This window comes from Plasmodium yoelii, assembly GCF_900002385.2.
Source record: "Plasmodium yoelii strain 17X genome assembly, chromosome: 6".
NCBI classification, from domain to species: domain Eukaryota; phylum Apicomplexa; class Aconoidasida; order Haemosporida; family Plasmodiidae; genus Plasmodium; species Plasmodium yoelii.
This window is the reverse complement of record NC_036178.2, coordinates 977174-998607: the sequence shown is the minus strand read 5'-3', so window position 1 is coordinate 998607 and position 21434 is coordinate 977174. Positions and strand designations below refer to the sequence as shown.

The 21434-nt window shown below is 23.0% G+C and overlaps 8 protein-coding genes across 8 annotated transcripts; 4 read left to right on the top strand and 4 right to left on the bottom strand.

Annotated features, from left to right (window-relative positions):
- Positions 1-864: 864 nt before the first annotated feature.
- On the bottom strand, positions 865-3267 carry PY17X_0623900 (metallo-hydrolase/oxidoreductase, putative; the record flags this gene model as incomplete). Its single annotated transcript, XM_022955432.1, has 1 exon — positions 865-3267. The coding sequence occupies one exon, from the start codon at positions 3265-3267 to the stop codon at positions 865-867; it is 2403 nt and encodes an 800-aa protein (XP_022813208.1).
- A 731-nt stretch (positions 3268-3998) lies between these two features.
- PY17X_0623800 (proteasome assembly chaperone 4, putative) lies at positions 3999-4830 on the bottom strand (the record flags this gene model as incomplete). The annotated part of the gene is made up of 3 exons (XM_720880.2): positions 3999-4135; positions 4304-4376; positions 4603-4830. The coding sequence occupies 3 exons, from the start codon at positions 4828-4830 to the stop codon at positions 3999-4001; spliced, it is 438 nt and encodes a 145-aa protein (XP_725973.2).
- Positions 4831-6122: 1292 nt separating this feature from the next.
- On the top strand, positions 6123-6851 carry PY17X_0623700 (dynactin 4; the record flags this gene model as incomplete). The annotated part of the gene is made up of 1 exon (XM_724807.2): positions 6123-6851. The coding sequence occupies one exon, from the start codon at positions 6123-6125 to the stop codon at positions 6849-6851; it is 729 nt and encodes a 242-aa protein (XP_729900.2).
- A 974-nt stretch (positions 6852-7825) lies between these two features.
- On the top strand, positions 7826-11248 carry PY17X_0623600 (erythrocyte membrane protein; the record flags this gene model as incomplete). Its single annotated transcript, XM_724808.1, has 1 exon — positions 7826-11248. One exon carries the CDS (start codon positions 7826-7828, stop codon positions 11246-11248), a length of 3423 nt encoding a protein of 1140 aa, XP_729901.1.
- Positions 11249-11787: 539 nt separating this feature from the next.
- On the bottom strand, positions 11788-13581 carry PY17X_0623500 (uncharacterized protein; the record flags this gene model as incomplete). The annotated part of the gene is made up of 1 exon (XM_724809.1): positions 11788-13581. The coding sequence occupies one exon, from the start codon at positions 13579-13581 to the stop codon at positions 11788-11790; it is 1794 nt and encodes a 597-aa protein (XP_729902.1).
- Positions 13582-15237: 1656 nt separating this feature from the next.
- PY17X_0623400 (conserved Plasmodium protein, unknown function) lies at positions 15238-16660 on the bottom strand (the record flags this gene model as incomplete). The annotated part of the gene is made up of 4 exons (XM_022955430.1): positions 15238-15853; positions 15966-16028; positions 16132-16186; positions 16324-16660. 4 exons carry the CDS (start codon positions 16658-16660, stop codon positions 15238-15240), a joined length of 1071 nt encoding a protein of 356 aa, XP_022813207.1.
- An 829-nt stretch (positions 16661-17489) lies between these two features.
- Positions 17490-18899, top strand: PY17X_0623300 (protein CPH1, putative; the record flags this gene model as incomplete). The annotated part of the gene is made up of 1 exon (XM_724811.1): positions 17490-18899. One exon carries the CDS (start codon positions 17490-17492, stop codon positions 18897-18899), a length of 1410 nt encoding a protein of 469 aa, XP_729904.1.
- A 754-nt stretch (positions 18900-19653) lies between these two features.
- Positions 19654-20637, top strand: PY17X_0623200 (tRNAHis guanylyltransferase, putative; the record flags this gene model as incomplete). Its single annotated transcript, XM_022955429.1, has 1 exon — positions 19654-20637. The coding sequence occupies one exon, from the start codon at positions 19654-19656 to the stop codon at positions 20635-20637; it is 984 nt and encodes a 327-aa protein (XP_022813206.1).
- Positions 20638-21434: the final 797 nt, after the last annotated feature.

Below are 21434 nucleotides of genomic sequence, written 5' to 3'. Positions count from 1 at the left end.
CAAAAAAATATTTTTAAATTATTAATACCAACTTGATTACACAAATTATGTAAATGCAAATTATGTAAATGCAAATTATGTATCATATATATCACATATATTATTGTGGACAAAATAAATGCATTTATATTTTTCACTTTTTCATGCCATTAATTTTACAAAATGAAAAAAAAGTGGAAAAAAAGTGGAAAAAAAAGTGGAAAAAAACTGAAAAAATAAATGGCAATAATAATAATATTTAACACTATGTATGGGTAAATATGCAAAATATGCAAAATATGAAAAAAAATAATATTATATTTTGTATTTTTTATTAATTTTTTTTCCTCCACACCCCATTATGTGCGTATATGCTTATTTATTTATTTTTTTATTTTTTTTTTATTTTTTTTTTTATTTTTTTTCATTTCCATATCAGGAATTACTGTGTGTAAACAAATTAATATAGATGAAAAAGCAAAATTATATATTTTTCCTTTTTTTTCCTTTTTTTTCCTTTTTTTTCATTTTTTTTCATTTTTTATTTGTGCTTTCTTTAAGTTGACAAATTAGCGAGGTTAACGAAATTGTGAATACTAAAAAATGGGAATATCCCGATTTAAAAAATAAAAAATAAAAAATAAAGAAAAGGCATGAAAATATATCACCACTCCACTCTTTTTATTTCTCCCACTTCAAAAAAGGAATAACAAATTTATATATGGAAAATATACAATTATCTTAAAACAAATCTTTAAAAAAATGGGAAAAATTGGGAAAAAATGAAATTATTATATAATACGTATGTACACATACTTAACAATTGACACCAACATATTTAATATCATCTACATCTACATCTATTCAATAAAACTATTTTATAAATTATCTAAAAGACGTGGGAAAAATCAATTGGGGTGGAACATACATAACAAGACCATCAAAAGCTGCTACTACATCATTTTCTTGGAAATTATTTTTCATTTTATTCAAATTTTCTGAATTATTATTCACTACCCCATCTATGTCATTCACTGCATCATCATTTGCTTCTTTTTGTTCATTACTATTGTTAGAAATGTATACTAAATTTACAGATTTTTTTCTCTCAGAATCATTTATATTTTTTTTGTCAAAATCTTTATATGACTTATTTTTATCAGAATAAAACCCTTCTAAAGCTTCATCTTCAATTTTTTTCATTATTATCATATTTTTCAATTTATTATCACCTGTATATCTTTGTGAAAAATGTGTTAAAATTAATTTATTGGTTCGAATCTTACTTGCAAAATTTCCTGCCATATAAGAAGTTGAATGTCCACGGTCAGAAATTATTTTATTATAATAATTTATAGTATCTAATTTTTCAGGTTTTTCCGATTTTTCAGGTTTTTCCGATTTTTCAGGTTTTTCCGATTTTTCCGATTTTTCAAATTTGTTCACATTATTATTATGACCATTTCCTCCCACGGTTTTATCCCTTTCTATAGATAAAGAACTAACACAATTATCATGGTTACATACATCTGTATTGTAAAGCATATTGTCATCTGTTAAATCGATAAAACTGTTTGTTGCTTCATGTATTAACACATCTGCATCTTGAGCATCTTTTAATAAACTAGATGCATCACAAGTATCTTGGCATATAACAATTTTTCTTTTTTTATGTATCTCTTTATAAGCATTTTTATAACTTAATTTTGAATTGTCAGGAAATATAAGTATATCATCACTTTTCATTTTTCTTATAACATTTTCATATATTTTATATGGGGCATAATCTAAATTTTTACATTTTTTTAATTCATCATAATTTTTTTTAATTATTTCATTAATATGTTCTGCATTAAATTTATTTTCAGAATGCCTTTCTTTAATTATGTAACCAATAGTTGGGACTGTATGTTTTATTTGATATCCACTTATTTCTATAGAATCAGTTTGTAATATTTTATACATATTATTTTCATCTTTAAATATATATTTTAAATCATTTGGGTTCTTTTTATTTATTCCTTTATTCAAACTTTCAGGATTCGAAACATATAAACTATTTTCATTTCCTTTTATTTTTAGTTCATATACAAAATATTTAGCTATACGTTTTGAATATGTTGAATTAAAACTATTTTTTAAGAATCTATATATACCTTCTGGTCCATATATATTAATTGTTTTTAGATTTTTTAACATCGTTAATACTGATATGAGCCCTAAACAATGATCTCCATGTAGATGTGTTATAAATATATTTTTGATCTTACTAATTTTTATATTAGCTTTTTGTAATGATATAAATGTACTTTCCCCACAATCAAATAAATAAGCTTCATTATATTTTTTTTTTGTGGTTTGAAAAATAAATGATGATGTTCCTCTACTAATAGATGGATACATAGAACCCGTTCCTAAAAATATTAGTTTCCAATCACTTTTTTTTCCACTAACATCTTTAAAAACATTTCTTTTAACTCTTATATCATTTGTTTTTGCATCTATATATATTATTTTATCATGAAATTTGTATTTTTTTAATGTATTACACAAAATTGTTTTAAATAAAATCAATTTTCTTGCTATGGATTCTACATCTAAGCTGTTATTATCGTCATTATCATTATTATCGTCATGTTCACCACCAAAATTGTCATCTTCTTCTTCTTTATATATAAGCACCGACTTCATCCATCTTACTATCAAATTATGAATTGGATCTTTAATAAATGAATCATCAGTCAACAAAATTGAATTTTTTTGAATTATATTTTGTATATATTCTATGTATTCATTTAATAATGTTTTATCTGGTTCAAGATTTAAACTATTTTCCAATTTTTTAATATCATAATTATAATAATTATTTATTTTTTTTTCTCTCAATTCTTCATCATCACTATCTTTATTATTTTGTTCAATTTGTTCATCATGTTCTATATTTCCAAATAAATATCTATTAACAAAAAATAATCTATCAATATTACTTCTCAATGTTTTAATAATTTTTATTTTTTTATCATTTTCAAAATAACCATCCTTACAATTTTTCACTATTTCATCAATTCTATCATCTTTTAAACAGTTCTTATTTTCTTCTACATATATTTTTCTATTTATTTTTTTATTTTTATAACTATTATGTAAACATTTTCGATCTCCTTTATTGTTAGATGATAAATAAAAATGACAATTTTTATATCTTAAACAAACTATCACAGAAATATTATATACACAGTATATTATAATTAAATATTTGAAAAAACAATTATAAAAATAATAAAACATATTTTATTATTTTTCTTTTCTTATATTGCTAAACTCATGTTTGTCACTCTACGCGTTTCTCTTTTCTCATTTTAAAAATGTGGGAAAAATTATCAAAATGTGGGAAAAATTATCAAAATGTGGGAAAAATTATCAAAATGTGGGAAAAATGATAAAATTGCGAAAAAAAATATGATCAAAATATGATAAAAATGTGGAAAAAAATATCACATAGGGAGAAATATTCTTGCCGTATAGGCATAATAAATTTATTTTTAAAAATAAAATTTAAGCAGAGTAGCGGAAATAAACCCAAACCAATCACCACTAATTAAAAAAAAATACGAACAAAAATTTAGTTAACCTTTATTCCTTACTCATTTTTTACTATACTAACCTAATTAAAATGGTAAAATGGTAAAAATGGTGAAGTAACAATTTATTCACACTGTAATCAGTTTCCATAAAATTCATTTTTTTTTTTTTAAATATATTCCATTTATACATTTCTATATTTATACATTTATACATTTATACATTTTTTATTTTTTATTTTTTATTTCGAAATATTAGTTTCTATCTTTTGTCCATTTATGAAAAAAGGCAAACAAAAAGCAAATATTATTAACACTATATGGAAAAAAAAGCAAATATATTCACTATGCATGGAATAAAGCAAAATATATTCACTATGCATGGAATAAAGCAAAATATATTCACTATGTATGAAAAAAAAGCAAAATGATTCTTTCCTATATCAATTTATTTTCTCTGTTTTCAAATAAAGGTTTTACTATTTCCAAGCAACTTGAAAAAATAAAATTAGTCAAATTTTCATCACTCTCATCTACATTGACACTCACATAAAAAGGAATTTTAAACTTCATTCCTGTGTAGAAATGGCCAAAAAAATAAAAAAATAAAAAAAAAAACAAAAAAAATATATATATAAAAATATGGTTATGGATATGGATATGGTCATGGTCATGGATATGGTCATGGATATGGTCATGGGCATGGTCATGTGTGCAGAATGTATTCCCAAATTGATCCTAACCCAAAAGATTAGCTACGTCATTTCCATATGAGTGTGGTTCTCCAATCAAGCAAATAATGTTGTCTGCATCTGCCTTTAAATAAAAAAAATTAGAAACAGAAAAATTATAAGAAATAGAAAAATTATAAGAAATAGAAAAATTATAAGAAACAAATTAACAATCATAACACTTTCGATATGTATACACATCTATTTATTTCTAAAACCATATATGATGAAACTTTGACATTTATTCACACGTGTACGTATACAAGATATGTACATGTACGCATGCGAGATATGTGCATATTTTCTTATACATATTTAATCGGGTAGGAAGCTTGTAAATCGTTTAATTCATTATTGTTATCATTTACTGAAATAAATATTGTCTCTCTAAAATCAATAACACAAAAATACAAATCCAAATAACCCATATAAACTTTATGGGATCTATAAATGTTTATGTCATTTTCTTTAATTCCAGTTTCTTGAGAAAAAGCTACATTTGGATTTGTTTCTGAATATTGGCAACACTCTCCATTCATCATAGAAAATAAAAATAAAATATAAAAAAATAAAAAAAAATATAAAAAAATATAAAAAAATATAAAAAAATAAAAAAAAATAAAAACAAAAATAAAAACAAATTAAAAAGGTAAAAATGTTTAACTTATCAAGGCCATTCTATACTTTTGCCAGTAAACTTATTATTCTATTTTTTTTTAAATTTAACAATGTTTTAACCAAATCGTATATATACATATTATATATGTTATTTTATTGTATCATATAAATAAAAATAATTTTTTTTTCTATATATAGATTGTATATATGCCCATATTTTTAAATATATCCCCATCCTATTCTCCGAAAATTTGTTCATTTTTTTTAAAACCTATGGTGCCACATAATCTACCTATATACCCATATTTATTGACTAGAAAAATTAATTGAAACCAATCAAACATATCGAATTTGTTTTTTATTTGTATTTAAAAGTCTTTAATTTATTTTCTCAAATATATAAGAACACATTTTGTGTATGACTAATTCGAGGGACTCATAATTTTTTTTTTTTTTTTTTTTTTTTTTTTTTTCCAAATTTTATATAAACCCATCTTCTACCAAAATTAGAACAAAACTGTAACCAAATATTTTCCAATTCAAATTTTCCACTTATTTAAAAAAAAAAATTATATTTATATCTATACATGAAAATGTAGTTTTACCATTTGACAAAATTGTATATAAGTATATGCAAACTTAATGAACAATAAATAAATATATAAATACGACTATTTGTGATAATATCGTCTTATTAAATTATTTAATATTTTAATTCACGGAAAAACAACAAAATAATTTAGCAATATGTAGCAGAATAATAATTAAACAAAAATTGTATGATGCACATGTAGGTAATCATACACACGTTTTTAAATAAATGTTACTATAACTGATCTAATATTTTTTTATTTTATTTTTTATTTTATTTTTTATTTTTATTCTTGGAATTTATCGGAATTATTTCTTTATCATACCAATTGTCTTGATTTACTAAACTCGTTATTTATCTTTATTTTCCAAATCTTATCTTTGCTTTTTTCGAATATTTCCTCTTTTGAGTATTATATGCGACTAGCTAGTAATTTTTACGATATACACTTTATTATTTTTATTATTTTTTATTTTTTTTTATTTCTATTTTTTTTAAAGGCGACATTTTAGCTCGAAAAGTCAAAAAATTATTAACAGCAAGGAAAAAATATGTAAAAATATAAATAAAAAAATAAGCGAAAATACATGAAAAATAAGACGTCCCAAGCAATCAAAAATAATGAATGATAAAAAAAATATTGCAATCGATTTAGGAAACTTAATTAGTGACAATTATTTGGAATCCTATAACACAGTGACTTTTCAAAAATCAGAAAAATTTAATCGATCAGATTATATTTTAACAGCGTCAGGAAATAAAGTGTGCAAAGATTCAATATTATGTGGAATGAAAAATATACATATGCTAGGAAAATCAATTATAAAAAATGAAGCTATACTAAGAGGGGATTTAAGCACCTTGTATTTTGGCAAATATGTTATAATTGGATCGAAAACACTTATATGTCCATGTTTCATGCATAATAATGAAAATAGCGAAATTAATGAAAATAGCAAAACTAATGGAAATAGCAAAACTAATGGAAATAGCAAAACTAATGGAAATATCTATTGCGATAATACCAAAATAAATCGAAGTTTATATGTTACTATAACAATTGGTGATAATGTTTTTATCGGAAATGAATGTATAGTTAAAGCAGCCTTTATAGGCAATAATGTTATGATAGGTAATAATTGCGTTATAGGGGAACGGGTTATTATTAAAGACAATGTGATAATTAAGGATAATACTTTTATTCCTAATGATACTACTATTGCTTCATTCTCAAAATATTCAGGATATCCTGGAAAATTTGTTAAGGAATTACCCGAATCTGTAGAACGGATTTTAAAAGATGTTTCATATTTTCACTACCAGAATTTTATTCCCAATGTTACCCCATGATATTCTTCCTCCATTTTAAATATAATAAAAAACTAATATTTATCTCGTAATCATAATTTACTCATTTGTTGAATTGTAAATATATATTCATATATTTTTTCACATTTTTTCGCATTTTTTCGTATTTTTTCTCATTTTTTTTTACATTTTTTTTACATTTTTTTTCACATTTTTTTCACATATACCAGTCATCAAATTTTATTTCTTTCGTTTTTTTTTTCTGAACAATGCATAATATTTTCTCACATACGTGGATTTTTTAACCATTTTGGTCATATGGAATATTTAAAAAAAAATTATTTATCACTTTTTTTAATACATTGTATATGTAATTATGCATATATTTTTTTTTTCTCCTTTTTTATGCATTGTTAATAATATTTCTATACACTGTTAATAATAATATTAACACTAGCCATTTTTTATTACATATATATTTATTTATTATATATTTTTACTAATATATTTTTTTTATCGTACTTTCTTTTTTTTGTATGATGAATAATAAACTGAAAAAACATAATAAACATTTTTAATGTTTCCATGACTGTTGTTGCTATAAATTATTTTGTTTTTGGTTAAACATATATTCAATTTTGCTAACTTATATATATTGGATAATATAACAATATCACACAATCCGCGAATATTGGATTTTTTGTAAAACACATAATTTATTGGCGATAAAAATGCCATAAAATATTAGCTAGCTATATTTTTCAAAAAATAAACAAAATATAAATCCATATATAAAAATACGCATATTTCCTATTGAGTTATATTTATGTTAAGTACGTATGTTACTCGTGTAAATATATTTAGCACTAGTATATATCAAAATAGCAAACAAAAATTTTGTTACAATTATAAATACATACATATGTAGGGGAAATGTATAAAATTTAAATAATTAAAGACAAATGAACATATATAAAATATAAAATAATATATTGATATACAAATATACCAAGAAAATGAAGAGGAAAACGCATAGTAAATATGATGATGATGAAAATAAAAAAAAAAGTGATACAAAAAAATATGAACAAGATAGGCGAAAAAGACTAAAAGGGGATGAAAAATATAATGAAAGGAAACATGGACGAAGAAGTAGCGATCGAAAAGATGATAAAAGAAAAGGAAAAATAAATGATGATAGCATGCATGATGATGCATCATACAATTATCATGATAAAAATAATTATGACAATAAAAAGTCGCCAAGTTATACGAACAGAAGCAAGAGCAGAGAAAGAACTCGAAATCGGAGCCGAGAAAGAGGAAGAAATAGAAGTAGAGGTAGAAGCAGGGATAGAAGCAGGGATAGAAGCAGGGATAGAAGCAGAGATATATCTGTTAATAGAAAACGAGGTAGATACAATGATCAAAATGACAATTTTATTCAATCACATAGTGGAAATTATTCCAAACGTAATACAAAAAAAAGAAGCCGAAGTAGAGCAACTAGCCAAAGTAATAGTAAAAGTGGTAGCCATAGTAGGCGACATAGTAAATATAATAATAGACATATTGATGATAAAAAATTAATAAATAATGCAAAGTTTGATAACAAAAATTATAGTAAAAATCGTAATTATAATCAAAGTGCAAGTAACAGTGTTAATAGAAAAGATATCATAAATTATTCTAATAATGAATATTCAAATAAGTTTATACAAAATTCATATTTTGATAAAACTGGAAATGACCAAAACATATCAAGTGCACATTTTTATGCATCTAACAATTTCCCTTATGATAATAATATTGAAGATGATAAATATAAAGAAGGAAATAATAATAAAAAAAAAAAAAATAAACACAAAGATTTTAAAAATAAGCATGGAAAAAATAAAAATAATAATACTACAAATGGGAATATGAATGCGAGTGCAAATACAGCGAACCCAAATCATATGTTAATTTATAATAATGGAAATACAATAGATGGAGTTGGTTATGATAAAATAATACCACAAAATAATATTAACAACAATCCGATTAACTATATACATTACAATAATAATAATAATAATATACCTCATCCTATGTATATGAATAATACTGTTTCTAACGACACAAATTTTGAACCCAACATAAATGTTGATGGAAATATATATAACGATCATATTCCAAATTCAATGCCAAGTGGCAATAAATTAATTCCACCTATGAATAATCCAAATCTAATAAATCAACATCAACCAAATATGATGGGTATAAATACTGTTTCTAACCATTTAAATCCACAAAAAAATATTCAATCAAATAGCTCGATAGAACCCAATAATATGATAATCCCTCCTCCACCATCTTCAGATGGAACATTTTATAATAACATGAACATACCTCATTCTAATTCTAGAAAACCATTAGTTTTAATACCAAATGATAACCAAATAAAAATGGGTAGCAATCCTCCAGGTTTTGTGGCTCCTCCTGAATCCATACCAAATCATCCAAACATGATAAACAACATGAACATGTCAGGTGGAATTAACATGTCAAATGGGTTCAATCCAATTGGAGGTGATATAGATATAAAAGATATGAAATTTGAAAATCAAGGATTAAACATGACTAATAAAAACTTAATGAATAATATACCACCACCTCCAGATTCAGATTTAAAGAAAAATATGATAATGCCTCCAAATGCCCCACCATATAATGAAAATAATTTAACAGTTCAAGGAAATATAAATATATTTAATAATAATAATTCTAGAAATATAGTTCCACCCCCTTATGGTAATATTGGAGATAATAATAATAATATGTTAAATCAGAATAACAAAAATATACAGAACCCTAATTATATACCATTAAATATACAATCTAATAAAATTATGAATCCAAATTTAAATATGAACAATGTATTAAATGTTCATAATACTAATTTAAATGAAGTTTATAATAGTAATGACAAAGATTATACATCTATATCTCAATATCAACATAATATGACACCAAATCCTATGAATCTACCAAATAGTTATTTAAATAATACTGATTCCATTGGTAATTCTGCATCTAATATAAATCATAATGAAATGAATACAATTTCTGGATTAAATATGTATGAAGATAAAAAACATGATAACCCCAATTTTATTATAATGAAAAATGTAGATGTAGAAGGGATGGGAATCAAAAATAATATACACACATCAAATACTATGTTTATAAAAAATCAAACAAATTATGATAATAACAATATGGGAACTAATAATGCTAAAATGAATATAAATTATGATGAAGAAGGAAAAGAAGAATATGACGATGGGGTTAACATAATGAATTATCATGAAAATGAAAATGAACAAAATAAATATAATGAAAATAATAATGATTTAGATTATCGAAATAAATCTGAACTTACAAGAGAAGAAAAATTAAATGAATGGTTAGAAACACAATTAAATAAACAAACAGATATTCTTCAAGATGCAATGCATCTAATTTTGTTAATATCTTCTATCTCAAAAAAAAATAATACCCAAAATAAAAATAATACCAATCTAATGTCACATCGAACAAGTTTTTATGATAACACAGTTTTGAATAATTTTATCGAAAATATTATTTGTTCAGAAAAAAGTGACAATTTTTTATTTAAAGAAAAATTATCATATAAATTACTATATATAAATAATATAAATAAAGAAATAAAAACAAAAATCGAAGAAATTCAAAATATTGATAATTCGGAGGCTACTCAAAATCTAGAACATGATACACAAGAAGATGATAACATGTTAGAAAATTTTAGGGAATATATTTTATTGAATCATAAAAATAATAATAAAGATATACAAAATAATAACGAGAAATATATAGATCATTTTAAACTAGACCCAACAAACAATTTAGACAATCTATTTGATGACTTAGATGTAGATACTCAAGAAAATTTATTTGAACCCGTTCAAAATAATGAAACTCAATCTAAGCAACCCAGTATGGACAAAAACGAGGAAGATAATAAAAACGAGGAAGATAATCGAAATGAAAGCGGTGAACAAAATGAAAATAACTTTTTCTTAAATATTATGAAATCCAAATTGGGAAACACCTATTCTATTTTTTCGAAATTTACCAATAAGGAAAATATTAAAAATGACGAAAAAAACGGCGAAAAAAATGAAGAAAAAAATGAAGAAAAAAATGAAAACAACATTATAGATCAGATCAAAATAAATAGTCAGGAAATAACTCAAGAAACGTTTAACTATAAACAATATCTAGCATCAATACTAATAAATAAAATATCAAAGAAAAAAAATTTGAATTATAAAAATATTATAATCAATGAACTTTCGAATATATCTTCAGATTCTTTATTTTTTCTAAATAACTATAATATCACTTCTGATGATTTTGTTAATTTATACTGAACAAAATATACGTTTATATAATTATTATATTTACATCTATTCATATATTGAAAGGTTTCTAAAATTAGAACATCATAATATATTTGAAAAATGACATCTTATTTATTATATTCATGCATTTAAGATCCTTACTTTTTTTTTATTTTATTTTTATTTTTTTATTTTTATTTTTTTATTTTTATTTTTATTTTTTTATTTTTATTTTTATTTTTTTATTTTTTTTTTTAATATGTACACGAAATTTTTTAACTATATATCAACAATTATTAGATTCCAATATGACAATTTGTTTTAGCATTAAAGATAAGCATATAACAATTTATCGAGAAAAAAATATGGATAAATAAATTAGATAAAATAAAAATAAGCATGTAACTAAAATTATGGGAAAACATGTAGATACACACATAATGCTCCAAAAACGGTTGAACTAAATTATTGTTACTATTGCTGCTAGTTTATTGTGTTATTAATATTGCTGCTAGTTTATTGTGTTATTACTATTGCTGCTATTTTATTGTGTTATCTTTTGTTTTTTTTCAAATGTTGTGGCACTCATCAAGCATATTCCTTTTCATAACTTCTTTTATTTTGTCAGAAGCTCTAAAATCTGTTATTATTTGATTACATTTTTGAGATTCATATATGACATTTTCAGAGCTTACTTCTTTCAATTTATCACCAGTTCTCGCATCTGCATTGCTTTTTTCGCATCTTTGTGCTTCAAAAACAGTTTTCTCAGGAACTTTTTTTATTAACGCCTCACCAGCTCTTGCATCTGCATTGCTTCTTTCGCATCTTTGTGCCTCAAAAACTGTTTTTTCAGGAACCTTTTTTATTAGCACCTCACCAGCTTTTGCATCTGCATTGCTTTTTTCGCATCTTTGTGCCTCAAAAACAGTTTTTTCAGGAACTTTTTTTATTAATACCTCACCAGCTCTTGCATCTGCATTGCTTTTTTCACATCTTTGTGCCTCAAAAACTGTTTTTTCAGGAACTTTTTTTATTAACGCCTCACCAGCTCTTGCATCTGCATTGCTTTTTTCACATCTTTGTGCCTCAAAAACTGTTTTTTCAGGAACCTTTTTTATTAATGCCTCACCAGCTCTTGCATCTGCATTACTTCTTTCACATCTTTGAGCAACAAAAACGGTTTTTTCTTGTTTCTTTTCAATAATTCTTTTTTCATTTTCTTTGAAATTATCATTACCATTTTGTATAATATTTCCTGATTCATAAATTGTTTTTTGATTAACATTTTGTGGTGCATCTTCACCATATTTAAAATCGGCTTTTACTTTTTGAATTTTTTCTCCTACAAAAACGGTAATTTTTTGTGCATTTTTTTTTTCTGTTAAAAAATTGTTTATATTTTTTATTTTTTTTGGACCATTAGCTTTGGGTTCGACTTGCTCTATTTTCTTTTTATGTTCATACGTACTTTTATTATTACCACTGAAATTATCATTTTCTTTATTTTTAAAATAAGTACAAGTTTTATCTAAATTTATTTTATCTTTATCTTCATCCTGACTTGCGATTTTTCTGGATGAGTCAGACACATCTGTTTCGTCACGTTTTTCGTCATCCTTTTCGTCATTTTTTTCGTCATCTTTTTCACCACTTTTTTCGTCATCCTTTTCGTCATCCTTTTCGTCATTTTTTTCACCACTTTTTTTTTCATCTGTTTCGTCATCTTTTTCACCACTTTTTTCGTCATTTTCCTCACCATTTTCACCACTTTTTTCCTCATTTTCCTCACCATTTTCACCACTTTTTTCCTCATCTTTTTCCTCACCCTTTTTCGGATCTACATTTGCCATTTCGATCCCTTTCCCATTATATATTTTCTTATTTGCATCATCAAAACTTACTATATTTTTTTTTAAAGAATTTTTTTCATTGGTATTATTATAAATGTTATTGCTTTGTGTTCTTATTATATCCTTTTTCATAAATTCATTGCTATGACAAACTGCTATTTCACCAATATTTGAATTTTGAAATTTGTCCTCAAATGTGTTGTTAATTTTATTTGTACATTCCACTTTTGATTGTAAAGAATTATTTAATCCCTTTCCCATAATTAAATCTCCAATTCTTTTTGAAGTATCAAATGAGCTATTTGGTGAGTCACTATAATATATATTTGATGTTTCGATTTTTTTTTTTTTTTTATCGTCAATATTCTCATTTTTTTCTGACTGTTCAGGCGTTTTATCTTCATTAATATTATTGTCTTTATGCACTAAACTATCATCACTGCCATTCCTATCATTACCATCTTTCCCACTATTTTCATCCGAAGATTCCTTTAAATTATTTGAGTCCATTTTTTATTCTTTACTATCCAAAGGAATAATTCCTTAACTCTGTTCAATCCAATATATGTTCCCACAAACGAATTACAAATTTATTGTATTGTTCAGGCAATAATTTTCAATCCTATATATATTTGTGTGTGTGTGTGTGATTTTTACAAATTTTTGGATTTTCTGATTATTTAGTTGCTTATCCAATAATTACTTTACATATAAAAACGAAGAGCAAATTGACGAGAACTTGTATATAAGACTATAACCTCCCCCTCTCCTTTTTAATAAGAAATTTAAATAAAAAAAAAAGGGAAAAAATAAAAAATAAAAAAAATAAAAAAGGAAAAGAATAAAAAAACAAGTTTTGTATTTCAACATAAAAATGTATAAATAAAAATTCGTTAAAAAATATTGCAAAAAATAGGCTAAAAATAATTTAAAAAAAAATATAAGTGTATATGCCTATATTTTAAGCAACATTTAAAAGCATAATTTTTTATTTTTATATAACAAAAAAAGAAAAATTAAAAAATGTAGAATAAATAAAAAAAACAAATTATAAATAAATTATTTTAAAAAGTACTAAAAACTCATTGTCTTAAAATAAATATTCATTTTGTTTTTCCATACCCACTTAACAATAGCAACTTTCCCTTTTTTTTTTCTGAAAATTATTATGCATGTTTGCACACAAAAAAAAAAAAAGCTTAAAAATAATAAAAAAACAAAATCAACAAAATGGAGAAATATAAATAATAAAACATAAATAAATACTCTTTAATATTTTCTAAATAAAAATAGACATAATGAAATTTTCTGTCATATTATACAGACATTATAATAGACCGAAAGTTGTTATTTTATTCTTCATTTATTTTTCCCCTTAATTTTTTATTAAAAAATAATGCCCAAATTTGTAAATTATATAAGCTTTAAAAAGAAGCTAGCATAAAAGACAAGCTAATTATATCCTGTTAAACAATGACAATTGTATATATCAATTTTTTTGATAATTCGCAATATATATGAATAACGAATTTTTATTTTTCCACAAGAAATGCCCACAAATATTATTGTATTTGCATTATCGTATTTGCATTATCGTATTTGCATTATCGTATTTGCATTATCGTATTTGCATTATCGTATTTGCATTATCGTATTTTCATATAAATTATAGAATATATTAAATTGGTGTTAATCAAATTATTAACATCCATAATCAAAATTCTCTTAAATATGTTGTATTGCATATGGGCATACCCTTATAAAGCTGGAAAATCAAGTTAAATTCGAAAAAAATAAAAATAAAAATAAAAAAATAAAATAAAAAAATAAAAAAATACATAAAATGTATACGCATGCATACACGGGTGTAGTGTTCAAAATGGAGATTCTTTAAGATGGGCGAGTTAAATAATATTGTGGAAAAAATAAAAAAAAGTGGAATAAGAAAAACAAGATTATAATGACTGTGTTTATAATGATTATGTTTATAATGATCATGTTTATAATGATTGTGTTTAATGATTGTGTTTATAATGATTATGCTTATAATGATTATGCTTATAATTATTTAATGTGTATTCTGGTTATTTCCTATCAACCGTATCTTAAAGACAATTTAATTTAAATTTAAAAAACATGTCTTATAATTTTGTACATATAATTATACTATGAATGGTTGTAAACCTTACAACATAGTGCAATTCGTTTCTCTCCTTTTTGAAACAAATCTGGAGAAATATCCAAAGTCCATAAATTTGATTTTTCTGATATTATCCCATTAATTCGAGCATAATGAATAACACCATTATAAAAATCAGCCGAAGAACACAATCGATAATTATTTTTACATAAATTTATACTCATTGCCATATTATAGTCACAATAATAATGACCTACATATACAAATTGTGTATCATTAATTCCAGTTACACTAGGAAATAAAAAAGATTTTATTTCAGATATATTTAAATTTCGATTATAATAATATAATTCATCAATATAACCATTAAAACTTGAATACTTAAAATTTTTTCCAACATTTATATCACCTTTTTTTTCTATATTATTATTTTTTAAATATACAGAATTATCAAATATTCCATTAATATATATTTCTATATTTTTTTCACTCAATTTTATTGCAACATTTGTCCATCTCCTTAAAGGAATATATCCAATAGATGATAAACCTTCATTTGAATTATTTTCTCCAAAAATCTTAATAGACAATCTTGTTATATGTGGATGTAATAATATTTCTATTTTTTCTTCTTCTCCATCACTATAAATAAAAAATTATTTTTAAACATTCTAATTACATGAATACTGTGTATATTTTATTTATGTATTTAAAAAAAAAAAAAAAAAAAAAAAAAAAAAAAATATATTTTTACATTTGTGAGATTATATTACGAAAATGGCTAGTTGATTGTTCTAGTAAATATATCCAAAATATTCTGAACAAAAAAAAAAAAAAAAATATAATTTTTTTTCACAATATAAGATTTTCATAACTATGTAGAAATGTCAAAAAAAATATTTTTTGATCTTAAAAAATACATGGTAAATTCAGTTGATTTTAATGTATCTGAGGCAGGTACAAATCCAGACATATCTTCAGAGGAGCAAAATAAGCGATAAAAGTATAATTAAAAAATGTTAACATGTGCATAATAATTTACATTAAATGGACAATAATTTACATTAACGTGTGCATAATAATTTACATTAAATGAACGTGAATAATGTTACCACCCAAAAAAGCGCCACTGTATCCATACCCATTAAAGCCTGGAGCAGCTCTTATAAATTTATGCATATGGTTATTATTTGAACTATAATCAATTGCATACATATCATCAAATGTCCATTTTCCTATCAACCCCTTATGAATGTTATCAGCACTGATAACTGAACTTGTTTCCCCCAAACATAACGTATTTGGAATATAAAAACAATTTTCGAATATTTTTTCAAATTGTGGGGAAAAAGCTATTTCATTAAAATAATTAAATGTTGGTTTACTCAATTTTGCTATCTTTATGTTTATAATCAAAAAAAAAAAAAAAAATATATATTTTCGAGACATTTTTCACTAATCCTATCTAAGCTTAAAAATATAAATAAATTATTCTGAACAGTGCATATAAATTTGTATCCCGTGCAGGTAACTTAAATATATTCTTTTTTAAATATAAATAAATTACGACATCCAAACTGTCTTTAAGAGAGTCTAACCTAATAGCGGGACATATATATGGATACAAATGAAAAAAAAAAAAAAAAAATTATAATTATATTTTTATCTACTTTATGAATTCATATTTCTCATACACACAAGTTAAAATAAATCTGAACATAATTGTGTAGCTACTTTTCTCGTTTTTTTAGTGCCAATTAGTGCTAATATATGAGGGAATGCACACAATAATAGTGACAATAAGTGAAGCAATAAATAAAAGCGAACTTAACAAATGTTATATTGCCACAATGGATATATATAATACATACACACATACATACGAATTATTAAATATAACATTTAAAAAATTTTTCAAAGCTACTTATATGCAAGTGCAAGTATATATACATAATATTGTATTCCTTTTTATGAATAAAATAATTATAAAAAAAACTTCTCCAATTTGTTCTGTACATACACTATCATATTTTAATATCCACTCCAAAAACGAGAATAAAACACAAGACAAAAAAAATGTAAAATGTAAAATTGCAAGATCAAAAATATAGAATAAACATAAAATACACATTATTTTTCCACTTTTTTAAATTTTATAAATTTTACATGTTTTCCCCATAAAAGTTGAAAAATATTTATTGATATAACGCTTATTTTATCATTTTAAATTTTTTTTTTTTTTTTTTTTTTTTTTTTTGGCTATATAATATAGAGGATTATGGAATTTCCAAATGATGTCTGGTTCAATAATAAGACATGTCAAATAGAAAACCTATACAGAAAAAATCACACTATCCATTATTATTTAAAAAAAAATGATATAGTTACAGCTTTAGCTGAAATAAGAAAAGGGGTATCTCCTTTTATAAAAGATGAATGTAATAGAACATCACTAGACATAGCAATTGTATTGTTTATGAGAAAATTTAATGAATTTATTTTTACATCACTTATCATAGATTATTTATATAAAACTAAGAACAAAACTGAAGAAGTGAAATATAGATATAATTGTAAAGGGATATTGGAAAAATATGATAATAAAAGAGATTATAATGAATATGATATATTTCATAATAATTATAAAATAACACATGTAAATGATCAGGATGATAATTTTATAAATTCCATACTTTTGAAAAAAAAAATAAAATATAATTCCTTCATTATAAAGGATTATAATAATAATAATAGTGAAGATATATCCAATGAAAAATATGACCAAAAAAATTTATTTTTTTCATTCCAAAAAACATTAATTTTAAATTTAAGTAAAAATATGAAAGCACAATTAAACGAAATTTTAAGACAAGCAAGAGCTCTTTTATTCTTTATTAAAACCTTAAGCAAAAATATTATATTAAAAAAATCTGCAAAAAATGTAATTAAAGAAGAAATTGAAAAGTTGCCTTTCCCCTATTTTTACAATGTAGCTATTCACACACTTTTTAAGTTTTTTTCGCCTGAACGTGTTAAGGTAAAAAGGAAAAAACAAAAAAATAAAAAAATTAATGAACGAAAAAATCACACTAGTGTTAGTAGTGATATAAGCAGTAGTAGTAGTAGTACCAACTCCAGTGGTAAGGGTGGATATAATTCAATAAATGGATGGGATGTAAAAAATCCAGCAGATTCTAGAAAATTAATAACTAAAATACTTACAAACAAATTAATAGGAAACGAAATTATTATATTTATAGGAACTTTTTTTTCATATTTTTCTAATTTAGTTTTTATATTTGGAGAAAAAATATTTCGCACTAATTTAATAACATCACAATATTTACTTCATATGTCTTTTACTTTAGATAATGAATATTTATTTAACGTAATAATTAACAGAAATAACATTTTTAATCAGGTTCAAATATTTGATTGGAATAAATTAATTGATTCTTTATTACCCCAACAAAATATTATGCAAGGATATTATAAGCCTCTAATTTATGCTAAACTAAGCAAATCTTTTTTAGATAAAGTGAAGAAATTTTATCAAAATAAAAAGAAAAAGAAAATACAAAACGATTATTTTAAAAATGCCAAAATTATATCTCCTCACATTTCCAATCTACCATATATAATAAGGCCATCCTCAATACACAAAACCACCAACATTTTGAAAAGATGATAAATTATGGATTATATAAATTAAAAGTTGTATAACCAAAATAAATGATATATTCATTTTCAGATAAAAAAGCATGCTTGCTTATATTATCGAAGTTGTGTAAAAATATTATAATATATACATATATACATATTATATATATGTTTATTTATTTATTTATTTATTTATTAGTGGTATTTTCCACTTTAGGGATATCGTGTTTTTATTAAATTTGTATATTGCATACCACGCACGAATATAAGTTTGTTTATTTTTTATCCTTTTTTTTCTTCTGCATTTTTTTCGCCCTTTTTATTTTCCTCCTATGGCGAAAAAAATCGTTCATTAAAATTTTATCAATTAAGATAAATTATGTAACTATAATTATTTTAATTTTTTTTAATTTTTTTTTAATTTTTTTTTAATTTTTTTTAATTTATACTTGTTTTTAATAGTAATAAAAAAATATACTAGCAAAGGAGATGTTACTCCTTCTTTTTTCCTCAGTCTGAACTATTCGTGTAAGCATATATTTGCTTCCCAATTGGTCATATAAATATGATTGTTTTCCTGAATTGTTAATGTAAATATTATTATCGCTTTTGTTTTGTTTCCTGCACCGTTCATAAAATGCAAATGTAAATCAGCGAAAAATTAAACTAGCGAAAATTAAACTAGCGAAAAATTAAACTAGCGAAAGTTAAATTAGAAAAAATTAAACAACCTAATAACAAAAGGGGGGAAAAATTCTGACGTATTCATAATTTCCAAACCAATGGCTAACAGCAAATTTGCGTATGTAAAATTATTTGAAGAAGAAAAAAAAATATTATTGAATTGCTATTTTGTTGTAAGAATAGATGGAAGTGATTTTAAAAAATTTATAAAACAACATGAATATATTAAGCCAAATGATTTAAGAGGACTAAATTTAATGAACGAATGTGCAATTAATGTTTTAAAAAATTATGATGAAATAGATTTTTGTTATGGACATTCAGATGAATTTAGTTTTTTATTTAGGAAGTCTACAAAATTATGGAATAGAAGACATGATAAAATATTAACTAATGTAGTATCATATTTTACATCATCTTTTTTATTTAATTGGAAAAAATATTTTCCTAATAAAGAGTTAATATATCCGCCATCATTTGATGCAAGAATAATTGTATATCCAACAGAAGATGAAATAAAAGATTATTTTTCATGGCGCCAAGCAGATTGTCATATAAATACACAATATAATGAATGTTTTTGGAATTTAGTTTTAAAGAGTAATTACACACATGAAGAAGCTTATAAATTTTTATTAACGACACAAACAAAAGATAAAAACGAATTATTATTTACCCGTTTCAATATTAATTATAATAATATTCCCGAAATTTTTAGACGGGGTACTATAATAATTAGAAATAAAAATTACAAAAAAAATACAACCCAACATATACAACACAATGATAAACATATAGACTATATGAAAAGGGAACAAAATAAGGAAGAATTAAAAAAAAAAATCGATCCACATCTTTATAAAGAGAATACAGATACTGACTTATGGGATATGCCAAATGTAGAAACTGTTAACACTAATACCAAGGAAAATAAGACCAACGATAATAATGATAGTAATAATGATCAAAGAAACATGTTGGATAAATTTATAGTAACTCATGAAAATTTGATTGCTGAAACATTTTGGAATAAATATAATTTTGTTTTTAAAAAAAAAAAGGAATTAAAATGTATAAAATAATCTCATTCACAAATTTGAATGCTACACAAAACAAATAAATATGTATATAGTAGAAATGAAATAAAACCCTATTTTTTTAGAGATCTATATAGCTTTTTATTTTCGATATTTATATTATGTATTCCTTGTGTTTGTCTTTTTTTTTTTTTTTTATTCACTTGCAATTTGTTGCATGCTTTTATGATATACCAAACGGATAACAATAAATAAACAATTTAAAACTCTATACAATAATAATTATTGTAAAAAAAAAAATATATTTATTTTTGTCATAATGTATTAAGCACTGGGGATATTTTCATATATATATATACATACCATTCTTAAAACATAAATAATTATTTAAATTAAAACATTTTGACTATATATATATTAATATTGTTTTAAGATATATTTTACCAAAGCACTTAGTTAAAGACATATACATTTTTTTGTTTACCAAAAATAAAAAAAAAAATATGGCATACCCGGAGAATACTTGCATATAAATGCACGTATTTTTCCAGTTTATAAATTTATAATATTTATATTAAAAAAATAAAAATAATAAAAAATAATAAAAGATAATAAAAGATAATAAAAAATAATAAAACATCATTAAAAAAAATGTTAGAGTAACAACTAATCAAATGCAAAGACAATAATGGCAACATAATAGTTGAGATATTAAGGAAATGTAATTTTTTTTTATTTATTTAATCTTTATGTTTGTATTTCGTTCTGTATTCCTTTTGTATATCTTTTCTTCTTTTCTAATTTAATGGAATATTTTCATGGAAAATTAATATTATAATTTT